At 42.0% G+C, this 16,385-nt stretch overlaps 1 protein-coding gene across 1 annotated transcript in view; it reads left to right on the top strand.

Annotated features, from left to right (window-relative positions):
• The window catches only part of UNC13C (unc-13 homolog C), a 1,168,779-nt gene that overhangs the window by 60,463 nt on the left and 1,091,931 nt on the right, over positions 1–16,385 (top strand). Inside the window, exon 2 of the mRNA XM_069222447.1 lies at positions 10,164–13,396. Coding sequence (XP_069078548.1) covers positions 10,411–13,396 — 2,986 coding nt within the window. The 5' untranslated portion in view covers positions 10,164–10,410. The remainder of the gene's footprint in view (positions 1–10,163; positions 13,397–16,385) is intronic.

Genomic DNA, 16,385 nt, shown 5'->3' with positions numbered 1-16,385 from the left:
ACTAAACTGTCTTTCACATGTCGATGATTGGCTCCTCTTCTCCTGTTCCCATCGCCAGACTCATCATGTGACTTTTTTGTATCCATCCGTACTCCAGTCAGTGCATCCATTGTTAGCTCCTCAGAACATCGCTGTCTCATGCATCAAACTATACAGTGTAACAATTACTAACACAAGATATTCTAGCAAGCAGTTCTCATGAGAAAGTTAAAGACATCTGCTAACATTTGGTCAACACAGTACGAACAATACACGTATTCATTTCTCTGAACATACCTTCCCATGTTTTTAGTAATCAGTGCAGCTTAAAATGAGGCTGTGCAGACTAGGCCCAAACCTCACTAACATAAGGCCTATAATTAATAAAGCAAATACATAATATGAAATCATTAATATGACATGCTACTACAATAGTCTAAATGCAGGCACTTCAATTAATATTATTATGCATTTAATAAAGACACTTTGTAATAAGTGGAGGCTACTCAAGTCTCCACATTTTCATATCACACATTATTTTCTATAGTAGTCAAATTCTATGCAAACTCTTAATCCAAAATACATAAAGTCATTAGTAAGTAAATTCAGCATTCACACAGGTGTACCTAGAATTTTTGTCTGTCATTTCATAATAACCTTTGAATTTTACATTGTGTATTATCTCGCTTCGTTCCATTCAAGCACTGATTGTCAAATGTAATTATTTATAGATTCCTTAAGAGTCTTGCTTGAAGAATGAATTCTAGCTTTCAATGAAATAAACAGATCATCTTTGTTAGACCTGACAGCCTTTGAGTGGTCATCCCCCAACATTCTGCCTGCTTTCCTGTATTTTTCTGATACTGTCTTTACTGGTTTTAGGACTCTGCACACTTTGCTACTGCTATCCAGTGCTAAAGTGCATATGCTCGCTCCCATAAACATGGTAACATTGGTTCCTACCCAACTGGCATATTTAATTTACCTGTAATTCCCTAGTAAAGTGCACTACATGTGCCAGGGCCTGTAAATTAAATGATACTAGTGGGCTTGCCACATAAGTAGCCAATTAACAATGTCTCATGTCTGCCATTGCAAGTCCTGCGTGTGCAGTTTCACTGCAATTTCAACTTGGCATTTAAAACTACTTTCCAAGTCCTTAAACTCCCCATTTTCTACATATAAGTTACCCCTCGGGTAGGCCCTAGGTAACCTATAGGGCAGGGTGCTAAGTAGGTAAAAAGGGCATGTACGTATGTGTTTTACATCTTCTGGTAGTAAAACACTCATAATTTGATTTTCCACTACTGTGAGGCATGCTCCTCTCATAGACTAGCATTAGAACTGCCCTCATATACTCTTAAGTGGTAGATTCTGATCTTGAAGGAGTAGCCATGCCCTATTTTGTATTGCCAGAATAGTAATAGTAAATCCTGCTTACTGGTGATGTTGGATTTAATATTACTATTTTACAAATGCCACTTACTTCCATCCGTGCCTTACACCCTGTCTCCAATCCACGTCTGGTCTGTGCTGGTTGACAGCTCCTCTCATGCATTCCATCCAGACAACCACAAAGTCACATCTGCATACTGAATGAGTCTTCCTGGGCAGGAAGGGTGAAGGGACTAACACTTACATTTCAATGGTCAGTGGCCTGCCCTCACAAAAAGGACTGATAACCCCTGACAGGGATCCTGGCAGACAGGACTGTGCTGAAAGGAGAACTTGTGCACTTCAAAACCACTCTTTGAAGTTTCCCCCACTTCAAAGGCAGTTTTGGGTGTATATAAACTGGGTCTCTGGCCCCACCAAATCAGCCACTTCTGGACTTACACATGCACCCTGTCAGAGGAACTGCCTGTCTGCCCAAAGGACTCATCTGGACTGCTTTGCTGAGAAGGACTGCTGCCATGCTTGTTGCTCTGCTGCCTTGCTGGCCTCTGACTCTGCTGGAATGACTCTGCCTTCCTCCTGAAGTGCTCTTCAGGGGCTTGGATTGAGCTTGCCTCCTGTTTTTGAAGTCTCAGGGCCAACAAAGACTTAGGGGGTGATTCTGATTCTGGCGGGCGGCGGAGGCCGCCCGCCAGAATTCCGCCCCCATTATACCGCTCCGCGGTCAGAAGACCGCGGAGGGTATTATGAGTTTTTCCCTGGGCTGGCGGGCGGTCTCCAAAAGACCGCCCGCCAGCCCAGGGAAAAACTCCCTTCCCACGAGGATGCCGGCTCGTAATCGAGCCGGCGGAGTGGGAAGGTGCGACGGGTGCAGTGGCACCCGTCGCGTATTTCAGTGTCTGCAAGGCAGACACTGAAATACTTTGCGGGGCCCTCTTACGGGGGCCCCTGCCGTGCCCATGCCATTGGCATGGGCACGGCAGGGGCCCCCAGGGGCCCCGCGACCCCCCCTACCGCCATCCTGTTCATGGCGGCTTTCCCGCCATGAACAGGATGGCGGTAGGGGGGGTCAGAATCCTCATGGCTGCGGAGCGCGCTCCGCAGCCATGGAGGATTCAAACGAGCAGCGGAAAGTCAGCGGGAGACCGCTGACTTTCCGCTTCTGACCGCGGCTGAACCGCCGTGGTCAGAATGCTCGTTGGAGCACCGCCAGCCTGTTGGCGGTGCTCCCGTGGTCGGTGGCCCTGGCGGCCACCGGCCGCCAGGGTCAGAATGACCCCCTTAGCCTCTTCACGGAAATCCTCACGTGTCAAAAATCGATGCAACTCTGGCATAAATCAATGCATGCCTGCATCGTATCTGGAAAATCGATGCACTGCCGGCTAGAACGATGCAGCACAGACTTCCCGATGGAAAATTTGACCTGCTCCTTCTACCAGTATGTCAAGGATTTTCATTGCATCGTCCCTCGGCATTAAAATACCCCTGCATCGCAGTGAGGAATGAAGATGGTGCACCAGAAAAATGAAGCAAACCCTTGCAGTGTGGAAAGAAAAGGTGCATTGTCTGTGCAGCGCCGGAAAGTCCGACACAACACCTTAGTTTTCCAAGCATCTCTTCCTCTGCAGTCCCTGTGCGTTGTTATTTGTGACGTATCCCTGGTACTGTGTGTAACAAAGAAACAACTGTTGATTTCAATAGATTGAGACTCTTTTAACCCCTTCGCTGCCAGGCTTTTTCCCCTCAGGTGCCAGTCCTTTTTTGGCTATTTGGGGCAGTTTTTGCTTAGGCCCTCATAACTTTTTGTCCGCATAAGCTACCCAAGCCAAATTTACGTTCTTTTTTTCCCCATCCTAGGGATTCTAGAGGTATCCAGACTTTGTGGGTTCCCCTGAAGGAGACCGAGAAATTAGCCAAAATACAGTGACAATTTAGTTTTTTTTTTTAATGGGAAAAAAGGGCTGCAGGAGAAGGCTTTTTTCCCTGAAAATGGTATCAACAAATGGTTTGCGGTGCTAAAATAACCAGCTCCCCAGCTTTCAGGAACAGGCAGACTTGAATCAGAAACCCCCATTTTCAACACAATTTTGGCATTTTACTGGGACAGTCCCCATTTCAAAACTTTTTTGTGCTTTCAGCCTCCTTCTAGTTAGTGACAGAAATGGGTGTGAAACCAATGCTGGATCCCAGAAAGCTAAACTTTCGGAAAGGTAGACAAAATTCTGAATTCGGCAAGGGGTAATTTGTGTACAGCCTACAAGGTTTTCCTGCAGAAAATAACAGCTGAAATAAAATAATATTGAAATTGAGGTGAAAAAAACAGCAATTTTTCTTAACGTTTTACTCTAACTTTTTCCTGCAATGTCAGATTTTTTAAAGCAATATACCGTTACGTCTTCTGCACTCTTCTGGCTGTGGGGATATATAGGGCTTGTAGGTTTATGAAGAACCCTAGGTAACCAGAGCCAATACATGAGCTGCACTTGCAATGGGTTTTTATTCTATACCGGGTATGTAGCAATTAATTTGCTGAAATATAACGAATGACAAATAGGTATCAAGAAAACCTTTGTATTTCCAAAATTTGCACAAGATAAGGTGTTGAGAAGCAGTGGCTATTTGTACATCTTTGAATTCCGGGGGGCCCATACTAGAATGTGAATTACAGGGCATTTCTCAAATAGACGTCTTTTTTACACACTGTCTTACATTTGGAAGGAAAAAATGTAGAGAAGGACAAGGGGCTATAACACTTGTTTTGCTATTCTGTGTACCCCAAGTCTCCCGATAAAAATGGTACCTCACTTGCATGGGTAAGCCTAATACCTTTACATTGAAATCTGACGTGTTTTTCCAAAGTGCCTAGCTGTAGATTTTGGCCTCTATCTCAGCCGCCACCTATGGAAACGTACCAAACCTGTGCATTTTTTAAAACTAGACACCTAGGGAAATCCAAAATGGGATGACTTGTGGGGCTCTCACCAGGTTCTGTTACCCAGAATCCTTTGTAAACCTCAAAATGTGGCCCAAAAAACACTTTTTCCCCACATTTCGGTGACAGAATTTCTGGAATCTGAGAGGAGCCTCAAATGTCATTCTACCCAGCGTTCCCACAAATCTCCCGATAAAAATGGTGCCTCACTTGTTTGGGTAGGACTAGTGCCTGCGAAAGGAAATTCCCCAAAACACTATCTGGACACATAAAAATGATCAAATACAAAACTACCTGTTTTTGCGGGAGGCACCTGTGTTTTTGGTCCTGGGCTCAGCAGCCATCTAGGGAACCCTACCAAACCCAGACAATTCTGAAAACTAGACACACGAGGGAGTCCAGGGAGGTGTGACTTGCGTGGATCCCCCAGTGTCTCCCAGTAAAAATGATACCTCACTTGTGTAGGTGGGCCAAGTGCCTGTGACGGGAAAGAGCCAAAAACATGTCAAAATTCAGAGGGAACCAAAGCAGGTCTAAATGGGCAGTTTGAAAAAAAACATTTTTAGGCTGACAAGTGCAGCAGAATTTTTATCTGTATAGATGAGACAATGCTGAGTGGTAGGAATTTTGTGGATTCCTGCAGATTCCGAAAGGTTCCATCACAAAAATGTGTGATTTCCAGCAACGTTGGAGGTTGCAGGGCATTGTGGGTAAGAAAATGGTGCGCGTGCATGTGAAGCACACCACTCTACATGGCAGCGTCCCAAAGTCCAAAAAGTGCAGCCCTCACCAGTCCAAGTGGGACGATTTTGAGAGTCAGCAAAGCTCTCATGGCCCAAATGTAAAACCAGAACCCAAAATAATCAGATGTCCTCTTGCTTGCTGTGGGATAAGATGTTTTAGTGTGTGGGGGGAGAGCTGAAAGACTGTTACCCCCTTCAGTTGGGGTGGGGGCATAGTCAGGCCCTTACTGGTTGGTAGCCACCACCCCACAATTTTATATATTTTATTAATTCCCTGGCATCTAGTATGCTTTCTGCCCCCTTGGGGAGTGGATCCGGGGTAATTGCCCCATCTGCCCACCGGGTGGCAGAACAACTTTGGACCCATTTATTTGGGGAGGGGGTATGACCATACCCCCAACCTCTTATTTTGGAAAAAAACTTCCCTGGTCTCTGGTGGGCTTTCTGCCCCCCTTGGGGGCAGATGGGCCTTCCAAAAATGGCTGTTTTCCCCCCAAGGGGGGCAGAAATGGCCTAAAGACAATTTGCCCCCCCCCCCAGGGGAGTAACCCTTGTCTAAGGAGTCGGTCCCCATATAAAAAAAATAAGCTAAAAAAAAATCCCTGATGTCTAGGGTTTTCTGCTCCCCCTGGAGGCAGATTAGCCTAATTACAATAGGCCGATCTGCCCACAAGGGGGGGCAGAAATGGCCTACAATAAATTTCCCCTCCCCAGGGAAGCGACCCTTGCCTAAGGGTTTGCTCCCCTCACTTAAAACTGAAAAAAAAAAATCCCTGGTGTCTAGTGGTTTCTGCCCCCCTTGGGGGCAGATTATCCTAATAAAAATAGGCCGATCTGAAATGGCCTAAATACAATTTGCCCCCCAGGGGAGCGACCCTTGCCTAAGGGGTCACTCTCCATATGTATAACAAAAAAGTAAACATAAAAAAATATACATCCCTGGTGTCTAGTGGTTTCTGCCCCCCCCGGGGCAGATCGGCCTAATTATAATAGGTCGATCTGCCCCCGGGGGGGGGAAGAAAAGACCTAAAACTATTTTGCTTCCTGAGGAGCAGCCCTTGCTCACCAGGCCGCTCCCCTTATGTAAAAACATGAAGGTAAAACAAAACTTCCTGGTGTCTAGTGGTTTCTGCCCTCCTTGGGGGCAGATTGGCCTAATAAAAATAGACCGATCTGCCCCCAAGGGGGGTAGAAATGGCCTAAAAGTAAATTTGCCCCCAAGGGAGCGACCCTTGCCTAAGGGGTCACTCCCCATGTATATAACAAAAAAAAACAACAAATAAATTATCCCTGGTGTCTAGCGGTTTCGGCCTAATTATAATAGACCGATCTGCTCCCGGGGGGGCAGAAATTGCCTAAAAATAAATTGCCCCCCTGGGAAGCGGCCCTTGCCCAAGGGGCCGCTCCCCTTATGAGTAAACATAAAAGAAACAATTTCCTTGGTGTCTAGTGGGCATTTCTGTAGAGAGAGACATGAAAGGAGAGAAAAGGCCTTTCCTCTCCTTTCATGCCTCTCTCGCCCCCTCCACGTGATCGGAGGAGAAATGCTTTTTCACTTCGGTGGGGGCAGCTTCTGATGAGGTCAGCACGCGATTGCATGCTGACATCATCAGACGCCATGTGGGGGGGTCAGGTGGGGTGTGGGGGTGGAAGGGGAAGTGATTCCTCTTGCATCCCTGCTAGCGCTTCCCCCGTAGGCCACTGTCTGGACGTAACGGTTATGTCCTAGGCACCCGAGCAGTGCTGCCCAGGACGTAACCATTACATCCAGGACACCTGGGGGGTTAAATCTTTTAAAAGTGATACTTCAACTTCTGATTATTGGACTTTTGTCATTTCTGCCCTATTTTATTCAGATTTCTAATTTTCTAAACCAGTATGGTGTACTGTTGTGGTGTTTTCACTGTGTTACTGTATAATGTTTTGCACAAATACTTTATACATTGCCTTCTAAGTGAAGCCTGACTGCTCAGTGCCAAGCTACCAGAGGGTGGGCACAGGATAATTTGGATTGTGTTGTGAATTACCCTCGCTAGGATTGTAGTCCCTATTTAGACAAGGGTGTATATCTCTGCCAACTAGAGAGCCCATTTCGAACAATCCTGTTCTTCCTGTCATAGCTCAGAACTACCCAGATGGTTCTGCTGGCACCCTTGCTCATTTTGATAAATGTTCCTCCAGAATTAGACCCATTTCATAAATATCAGTTTTACCTTCCACCAAAATCTGAGACCTTTAATTCGACCTCAGCCCATACCATAGTGAGTGAAATGGACCATTGCTTTTATTTTGCAGAGACCCCATTGATATCAGAATGTAGTTGCTAACAAAAGGCATGCCTATGGGTGTGTACATGATGAGGATCCCTATTTTAGTCAATGTCTGCTCAATAAAATTTACTGAGACGTTTTAACTACAGGTTCTCCATCATATTCTTTTTCTATTCTATTCAAACATTATTTGTTTGTAAAATAAAAAAGTATCCAGATGTATAATGTCAGAAAAGAAGCAACCTCTCCTTGTTTTAGGCATCTTTAAGACCATGTTTATCAATATTGAGCAACTGATCCAGTGATACATGAGCACTATAATGCTTGCTCATGTATTGTTTCATTTTGTAAGATCTGAAAATTAGTTTTCCCTACACTCAAGAATTATGTAAGGCCTAATGCCATAACATTTGTAGTTTCCCGTTAACTACACTCGCTAATCTGTTGGTGTTTATTATTGGATCACTGCTCAGAAAGACAAGGCAGATCACAAAATGTGACAAACAGAAGACCATAAAAAAGTATGAATTCACTTCCGTTACTAATGCCCCTTGTACAACTAATGGGCATGAGCTAACTTGGCTATGGTGGCTCCAGTCAGTTGTAGGCAATATTAAATTAAAATGCTCACTAAAACAATATGCTTAAAAAGTCAAATAGAATTTTAAGTTCAAATACTAAGCACTTAATTTCTCTAAATAGTGTGGCCTGTGTCAAAATTGCTCATCAATAAATGTGTCAAAGGCAAACCAGTGGTAATTGGTGTTGAGTTGAACAGGGCAGAGCATGAGTTAAAACCAGTTATTAGTTTAGGTAAATATTCTTATTGACTGCAATATAGTAAGCATCCTGATCTTCACTTACTAACAGAACCTGAGTACAAAGTTGCTTGTTAAAACAGGTCCTGTGATCGATAACAGAACTAAGGGAAAATGAGGACTATCCTAGGAACTCAGAGCACTATTGAAGTATTTTGCAACCAACAATATGCTGCCACATGGCTCCTCTTTGAAGAGTTGTCAAAGATCACACATCTGTATTTGATAGTATTAGGTTATGGATATGTTTACACTGAGATTACATTTTAACCACATTTTGACATCCTTGAGTAGGCTTCATTGGTTTAGTTTACCAAATTATTATTTCTCAATAATATTTTATCCCTTTTCTGGTAAGTAAAGTGAGTTGGTGAATATATTTTAGTGGCCTCGAAGGTGTTTGTTTTGGAAAGAAAGTTCTGCATTTTCTTAAATTGACAGTTTTACCTCCATTGCAATAACATTAACAATGCCCATTTAGTATAACAAAGTTGATTTGAAAAATACACTTAAATGATTAAAGAAATCAAAGCAGAAAACATGTAGAAAAATGAACGAATTAGGTTCAGACAAAATAAAGATGCAATCGTTTATTCAGGGTAATTTAAACAGCACAAAGCAGTAGAGGGACTTTGCCATTGACTCAATTGTGCATTTTCAAAATTCACAATGATAGTAACTTCAGTGAATGAAAAAAACACAGTGGACCTAAGCGGTATATACAATCAAAGCACAATCAAGTAATGAAAAGCGCTATATATTTATAAGTGTGGTCACATGCAGAGATCAGTTGTGGATTTAATGATGTCAAAATATAAAGATGTCAAAACAGATAATCCTAGTCATTGACTGTGAATGAAACAAATGAGATCAGGATGGAACCATGTTTCAAAAGGCCACTATGGGGGTCATTCTAACCCTGGCGGTCCGCGACCGCCAGGGCTAAAATGACGGAAGCACCGCCAACACGCTGGCGGTGCTTCCCTGCCCATTCTGACCGTGGCGGTAAAGCCGCGGTCAGAAAAGGGGATCCGGCGGTTTCCCGCCAGATTTCCCCTGTTTGGGCTGAATCTCTATGGCGGCGCTGCAAGCAGCGCCGCCATGGAGATTCCGACCCCCTTCCCGCCATCCTGTTCCTGGCGGTTTTTACCGCCAGGAACAGGATGGCGGGAACGGGTGTCGTGGGGCCCCTGGGGGCCCCTTGCAGTGCCCATGCCACTGGCATGGGCAGTGCAGGGGCCCCCTATCAGGGCCCCAGCATGATTTTCACTGTCTGCTTAGCAGACAGTGAAAATCGTGACGGGTGCAACTGCACCCGTCGCACCCCTGCAACACCGCCGGCTCCATTCGGAGCCGGCTTTTGGGTTGCAGGGCCTTTCCCGCTGGGCCGGCGGGCGCTCCCTTGGCGGGCGCCCGCCGGCCCAGCGGGAAAGCCAGAATGGCCTCCGCGGTCTTTTGACCGCGGAGCGGCCAAGTGGCGGTTCCCGCTTGGCGGGCGGCGACCACCGCCCGCCAATGTAGGAATGACCCCCTATGTTTCTAACACAGGGAATTATTTCTCAGAGTCTTCATCAGGATGAGTACAGAGACATTTGTAATGAAACAATCCTAGAGGTACAAAAGAAATTAAATATGCATTATTCGGGTTGAGGCAAAGATGAGAGTTGCTAATTAGTTTACCTCTTTTGACTATTTACATAATTGTAATAGAATTCCCAATAGATTTAGTTTAGCATCCCTTTGTGCACATTCTTATAAGTAATATTTACTTTAAATTTATTTAGCTTATTTCTCTACCTGATCTTATGCATAATACATAAATGTGATTTATCATGAAGAGATCATGCATTATTATTATGATTAGAATTACATACGTTTGAGAAGTGCATTGCCAACTTGGACTTTATTTCTTGCTGTTTCTGGTTATGTTTTTATTAACACGTAGCAGTTTTAACTTTATTTGAAATTGTTACATTATCTAGCTAAAACTGAGATGTGAATAATAATGCAATTGCCTCCTTTATAGACACCACAAGGAACCATGGGTATTGGAGGAAGATGCTATAAATGTGATCCTTCTCTGAGATTTGGCTCTTACTAGCACTACTCATCAGGTGTGTTTTTCTCCTAAGACACCAAGCAATAGTTAGTAGTCATCTACACGAACTAGATTTCAATTCTGAAGTAAAACCGTGTACAGACGGTGGAAATACAACTTATTCAGGATTCAACTTATATTTTTCACAAGGAAGGATTTTTACAAATTGCCCTCCATGGTTTCTGCTCCTTTTAAAAGCCTGATCTTATCTTACATATATAATCTTTTCAAAGGAATGTTTACAAAGAAATTGGGAAATACTACAAGAAAGAAGGACATTTGTCAAAGCAAAAAAGAGCAATATATTTGCCAACCTGACCAAACAAAAAATCCAAACATTTCACACACTATTAAAAGTACTGTTCGAAAAATTGCAAATTGTGCGCCTACTCATAATTTATCAACTGGAGAAAACACAGGCAAGAAAGAATTCTCCCTTTCTCCAACATTTAGCTACAGAGTTGCCATAGCCAATGGGCTAGAAAGTAGTATTTTTTTAGATAATAATAATGATGATGAACCTCAAGACTTATCTTCAGTTGAAAGTTCATATTCTGAGTCCTTAAGTGAATCAAAGGGGAGTACCAAGAGTAAGCAGTATATATCTCACACAATGCCTGTAAGGCGTAACAGAAAGAGCTTGAACAGCCTTGCACCATCTGAGGGAAGTTCTGAAGGGGAACGCACTTTACATACTTTAAAACTTGGAGCCTTAAAAAAATTGAGAAAATGGAAAAAAAGCCAAGAATGTGTCTCATCAGATTCAGAAGTAAGTACATGGAAAAAGACTTGGGGCCTACGGAGCAAGTCACTGGACCGAACAGGTCGCCAACAGAAAGCAAATTCAGTTGAGCCTACCTTCAGTTCGACAGGTTGTATTAGCCAAACCCATGATGTTATGGAAATGATATTTAAGGAGCTTCAAGGAATCAGTCAAATTGAAACTGAACTCTCAGAGCTAAGGGGGCATGTAAATGCACTTAAGCAATCTATTGATGAAATATCTAGTAGTGTAGAAGTTGTGCAAAGTGAAATTGAACAGTTGCGTTCAGGGTTTGTACAGTCTAGAAGAGAAACAAGAGACATTCATGATTATATCAAACAAATAGGTCACCAAGGTAACAAGCCTTGTCTTAGATTTTTAAATGTGCCTGAAGAAAAGAATGAACACTCTGAAACGCTTGTGTACAGAATTTTAGTAGAGAAAATGGGATTTGCAGATGCACAAAGTACCATTAAAGTAGAATTTGCCCACAGACTGGGACAACATAGAGACTGCCCAAATGCAAAGCCTAGGCCCATTCTGGTATACTTTGAAACCCCACAGGAAAGGGATTTAATTTTAAAAAAATGCTACAAATTGAAAGGAACGGGCATTGGAATTTCAACTGATGTTCTTACTCATGGAATAAAAGTAAGAAAAGAAAAAGGGCTTCCCTCTTCACAGACATATGAAAGCATGGATATAAAACATTCATCAATTGAACATAAAACAAAGCCGGAAGATTGGGAATCTGCTGAGGAAAGTGATAAAGAATTTGACTCAGATATAAACAGAAATAGTTATGCAATTATCTCAAAATCAGCTTTTCAAATTAAATCCAACACTATAAATCATGGAGAATCTACAGATGACAGGCGTCTTACCCAAAATACTGATGACAACACTTTTTCGAACAAAGCAGGGTACAGTGAACTGGCCTTTGAATCGTCAGTATTTGATAATCAAGAAAAACAAGGGAAAATCTACTACTCTGACACAACACCACTTTGGCATTCACAGACTGACTTTTCAACACCCAAGCTTAGCCGCTCTGAGTCAGATTTTTCCAAGTTGTGTCAATCATATTCCCAAGACTTTTCAGAGAACCAGTATTTTATTAGAACTAATGGTAGCTCATTAATGTCTTCATCAGATCGTGAGCTTTGGCAGAGGAGGCAAGAGGATGCTTCATCTAACTGGTATTCAAGTTCACAAGATCAGAATTTCAGTCCAGAAATTGACATTTACCAAGAACAGAATGAAGTGGAAAATACTGAGACCGTTGACAGTGGAGTAAGCAATGGAGTCATTTGTATGTCAGGGGATAGAAGTCATTATAGTGATTCACAGCTTTCTTTACATGGAGACCTTTCACCATGGAAAGACTGGCATCATTTGGAGCAAGGAACAGATTCAGGTCTTGATGTTTCAACACAACAAGGTTTTGTTTATAATGACAAAAGTCCCTCAGACCAACAACTGGTTATGTATACAACAGATTTTAATAACTGTGATTGTACTGATCTTCAGTATGATACTGAGAACTTTGACTTTGCCCCTGATGGTAATGTGCCACCATGTCCAAGCATTGACAGGGAATCAGAAGGAAAGTGGGTCAGCCATTATGAGGATTATCAGGAAACACATTCAGAAATTTACCATAATCAAAACAGGTTATCCATGATGCATCGGAGTCAGAGCGAACTACAAAGTGATGATTCTGAAGAAGCACCACCTAAATCATGGCATAGTCGTTTAAGCATTGACCTTTCTGATAAAACTTTCAGCTTTCCTAAGTTCGGGTCTACACTTCAGCGTGCAAAATCAGCCTTAGAGGTAGTATGGAATAAAAGCACTCAAAGTCTGAGTGGGTATGATGACAGTGGCTCTTCATTAATGGGAAGAATTAGGACTATGTCACAGTCCACTGCCAACGAGTCAAGTACAACACTTGATTCTGATGTTTACACAGAGCCATTTTATTACAAAGCAGATGATGAAGGCGATTATAGTGAAACCGCTGCTGGCAATGAAACAGACTATGTGGAAGTCATGGAGCAAGTTCTTGCAAAATTAGAAAACAGAACAAACACTGATGAGACATTCGATTTTGACGAAGTGCAAAATTATGAAAACTCTGCATACAACACCTCTTATGTAGAAGCCGAAAATGAAGAATATGACATTCCATATGATAACCAAGTTGATGATGAAATACTAGAACCTGAATGTGAAATTACCAGTGAAACACATGTGCAGGAAGATGAAAATCAGAATTTCACTGAAATGGAAATTGAACTTCCAAAGAAAAAGAAAGTACGTCCATCTTTTAAGGAATCTGCATTGAAAGCATACAAAAAACAAATGGCTGAGCTAGAAGAGAAGATTCTTGCTGGAGGTAATTATATTTAATTATTTTATTATTTAAACAGTGTTTTATGGAGTTACAGATTTATTTTTGTTGATATCTATTTTTATTAATCTGACTTTTTTTTACTAAATCTCAAACCTAACCAAAGATATGTATGCAACCATTAGTATTTAGGCACACGAGAAAGAAAAACTTTGATTTTGAATGTATATTGAAATGTCTGGTGATTTCATTTACACCTCAGATTTTTGGCATAGTGAATTGATATCTTCCTTGTACAACAGTAGAGGAGATTTGAAAACAAATCTCATTTTTGTAATAAAATAAACTACAGATATTGTGAATAACCATCAAACGTTTAATTGAATAATGATGCAGTGTATTGCAGGATGTTTCCTACATTTAAGAAAGTGTATCACTATCATTTTATTAACTGAAATATGTGTTAAGTATTAATGGGTGATAAAAACAGCTTTTGGATTGTTTCTCATCCAGACAATTAAGGTTGGTGAATTTAATTTCACTGAAGTTTGAATATATACTTTGCACTCTAGTACCATTTCGAAATGCCTTTCAGTTCCTCAGTACTCATTTATTTTGATCTGAAATGATCTATCGCAAATCTGGACCTTCTAACAAACTGATAAGTTGAACCCTATAGTTGAGTGGAAGTAGCATGTCTAGTCTCTTGTTCTAAAGCAACCTTGAATCTAGTGATTGGAGAAATACGTCAGTCATATTATTAAGTAAAACGATTGGGGGTGTAATAACGAGTGGCAAGATGCCAGACCCAGTAACACTTTTAGAATCATTGTGAATACATTTCCTTCTACTTGTGCACAATTAGCTCTTAGGTACTGCAAAAAATAGGCAGTGAGGCAGTAGTTGTTCATTCTTGAGAAAAACATCTACAGATAAATTACCATGAGATCAAATAGTCATGATTTCCCAAAAATATTTTGATAATTTACCACCCATTATAGAAATGACAGTACTCACATGTCCACTAAAGAGTTGCTGGCAACACTGCTCCTATTCAAGAGTTGTTTTTCTTTCATTTACATATTTTTGATTGATCACTTGGAGTTTAGCACTGTAACTATCTCTATAATGTCCTTGAACATATAATACACACTTCTGTCTAGTTCAGTTACAGAATACATAAGAGAAGTCAACTTTGAATTTCAAGAACCCTAGTTATCTTTGTTTGTTTTTGCAAGGGACTAATAGATTCCTAATATCTGTAGTCTCAAATAGATCTCCCACAGACTTTTAGAACCTCAGCATGCAAACAGTTAGAAGGTCTGATGACCCCATTTGAGGTATTTAAGTCGGCAGTATTTCATGTTGTTTCTGTTATCCTCAGTATGTGAAGATGCCAAAGAAACTGGATATCTACAGAATACAAATTCCAAATGTATTTTGTGGCAAATGTTAATGTGCAATATAATAAGTTGTGAATAAAACCAATGTTTGTAGTTGATAACTTGCTAAAATGAGGGTGTCTTTTAAAGTAGGCTTTCTAATGCATGCTTTTCTATAAAGTTATCTTGACTTCTATAAACTGTCCTGCAGCAGTGTCATGAATATTAAGTGGCATGATTACAATCTTGGTGGATGGGTTTACCCCATCACAAATGTGATGGATGTCCTGTATACCCGATTACTATCCCATTAGATCCTATGGAGATGGGAATACTGCACATGGAATACCCATCATGTTTGTGATGGAATACTCCTTCCCCCAAGATCTTAATCAGGCCCTAAGTCGCTTCTCCTTGTGTTATTCCCGAATTTTGTTTTACAAGTTTAAAGGAAAATTCAATATGTGTGATTAATAGAACATTTGTTTTACGTAGTTTCGATCTACAATGTGATAATCAAGTTTTCTTGAATATCTTTGCGGTACTTAATCTAAAAGCTGATTGTTCTGTGTTCTGTTTATATTATTTGTTATTGATTTGTAAAGAGTTACTAGAAGTATGGGCTTCATTTTGAGTGTGGTGAACTTCAGACGGGCAAACTTGTGGCCACGGTTAGGACCACCGCTTTTGTGGCAGCCCGACTGCCACATTAAGACTCTGGTGGTCAGACCGCCACGGAACCACTAGCACCACCTGGATCCAGGATCCCAGGGACCTGGCGGCAGTGGAGTTCGTAATCCACAAGATTGCAGATTGCAACCTTGTTCTCTGTGAGCCTTTTCATGGCGGTAACACTGCCATGAAAAGGCTGGTGGGGAACAGGTGCATGGGGCCGCAGGGTGGCCCATGCACCGGCCATGCACTTGGCCCCCTTACCCAGCACCCTTGCAACGTTCAATGTATGCTTTGCTGACAGTGAACCTTGCGAGGGTGCTGGTGCACCCTGCGGGTTACAATATTGCCGGCAGCTCTATTATGAGCTGGAGACAATGCTGTAGTCTGTTTCCCACTAGGCCGGCAGACAGAAACTGAGGTTTCCACCCACTGACCAAGCAGGAAACTCTTAATTACTCCCACGAGGTGGACGCCATGAAGGCAGCTGCCACCCTGTCTGGACTTTGGTGGACAGGAAAGCTGTCCTCCAAACTCTTAAATAAGCCCTGTGTGTCCAGTTTTTGTTGTTATTAAAAATACTACTCATGCAGAATGGAAATAATAAAAAGGGTACCAGGCCTCTCTCTGTTGCTTAGTCAGAGTGTTTTAACAACAGTAAAATAATGTTATAACAGTTGAGCATAAAGTGTCAGGGCTAAAGGGGAATCTTCACGCCAGGTGACAACAGGTCAGGTCCTCAAGAACCAGATAACTGATTCTAACTGAAGGCTACCGGTGAGGGAGCTAGCCTTTGCCTGCTGCACTTATTAGTGCAACTTGCCTCCTACAACAAGAATAGCTGGCCATGCGCCGTGCACAAGCAGTATTGTTCAATTAGGATGTGAACCGTCTCTGAAATAGGTCTTATTTTCTCTTGTGGTAGAATTCACTTAGTGCTTAGAAGTAGCAGAATAGGGTAGAATTGCTATGAACATAGA

This window comes from Pleurodeles waltl, chromosome 3_1 (genome assembly GCF_031143425.1).
Source record: "Pleurodeles waltl isolate 20211129_DDA chromosome 3_1, aPleWal1.hap1.20221129, whole genome shotgun sequence".
NCBI classification, from domain to species: domain Eukaryota; kingdom Metazoa; phylum Chordata; class Amphibia; order Caudata; family Salamandridae; genus Pleurodeles; species Pleurodeles waltl.
Note: the sequence above shows the minus strand (reverse complement) of the source record. Positions and strands in the feature narration are given on the sequence as shown.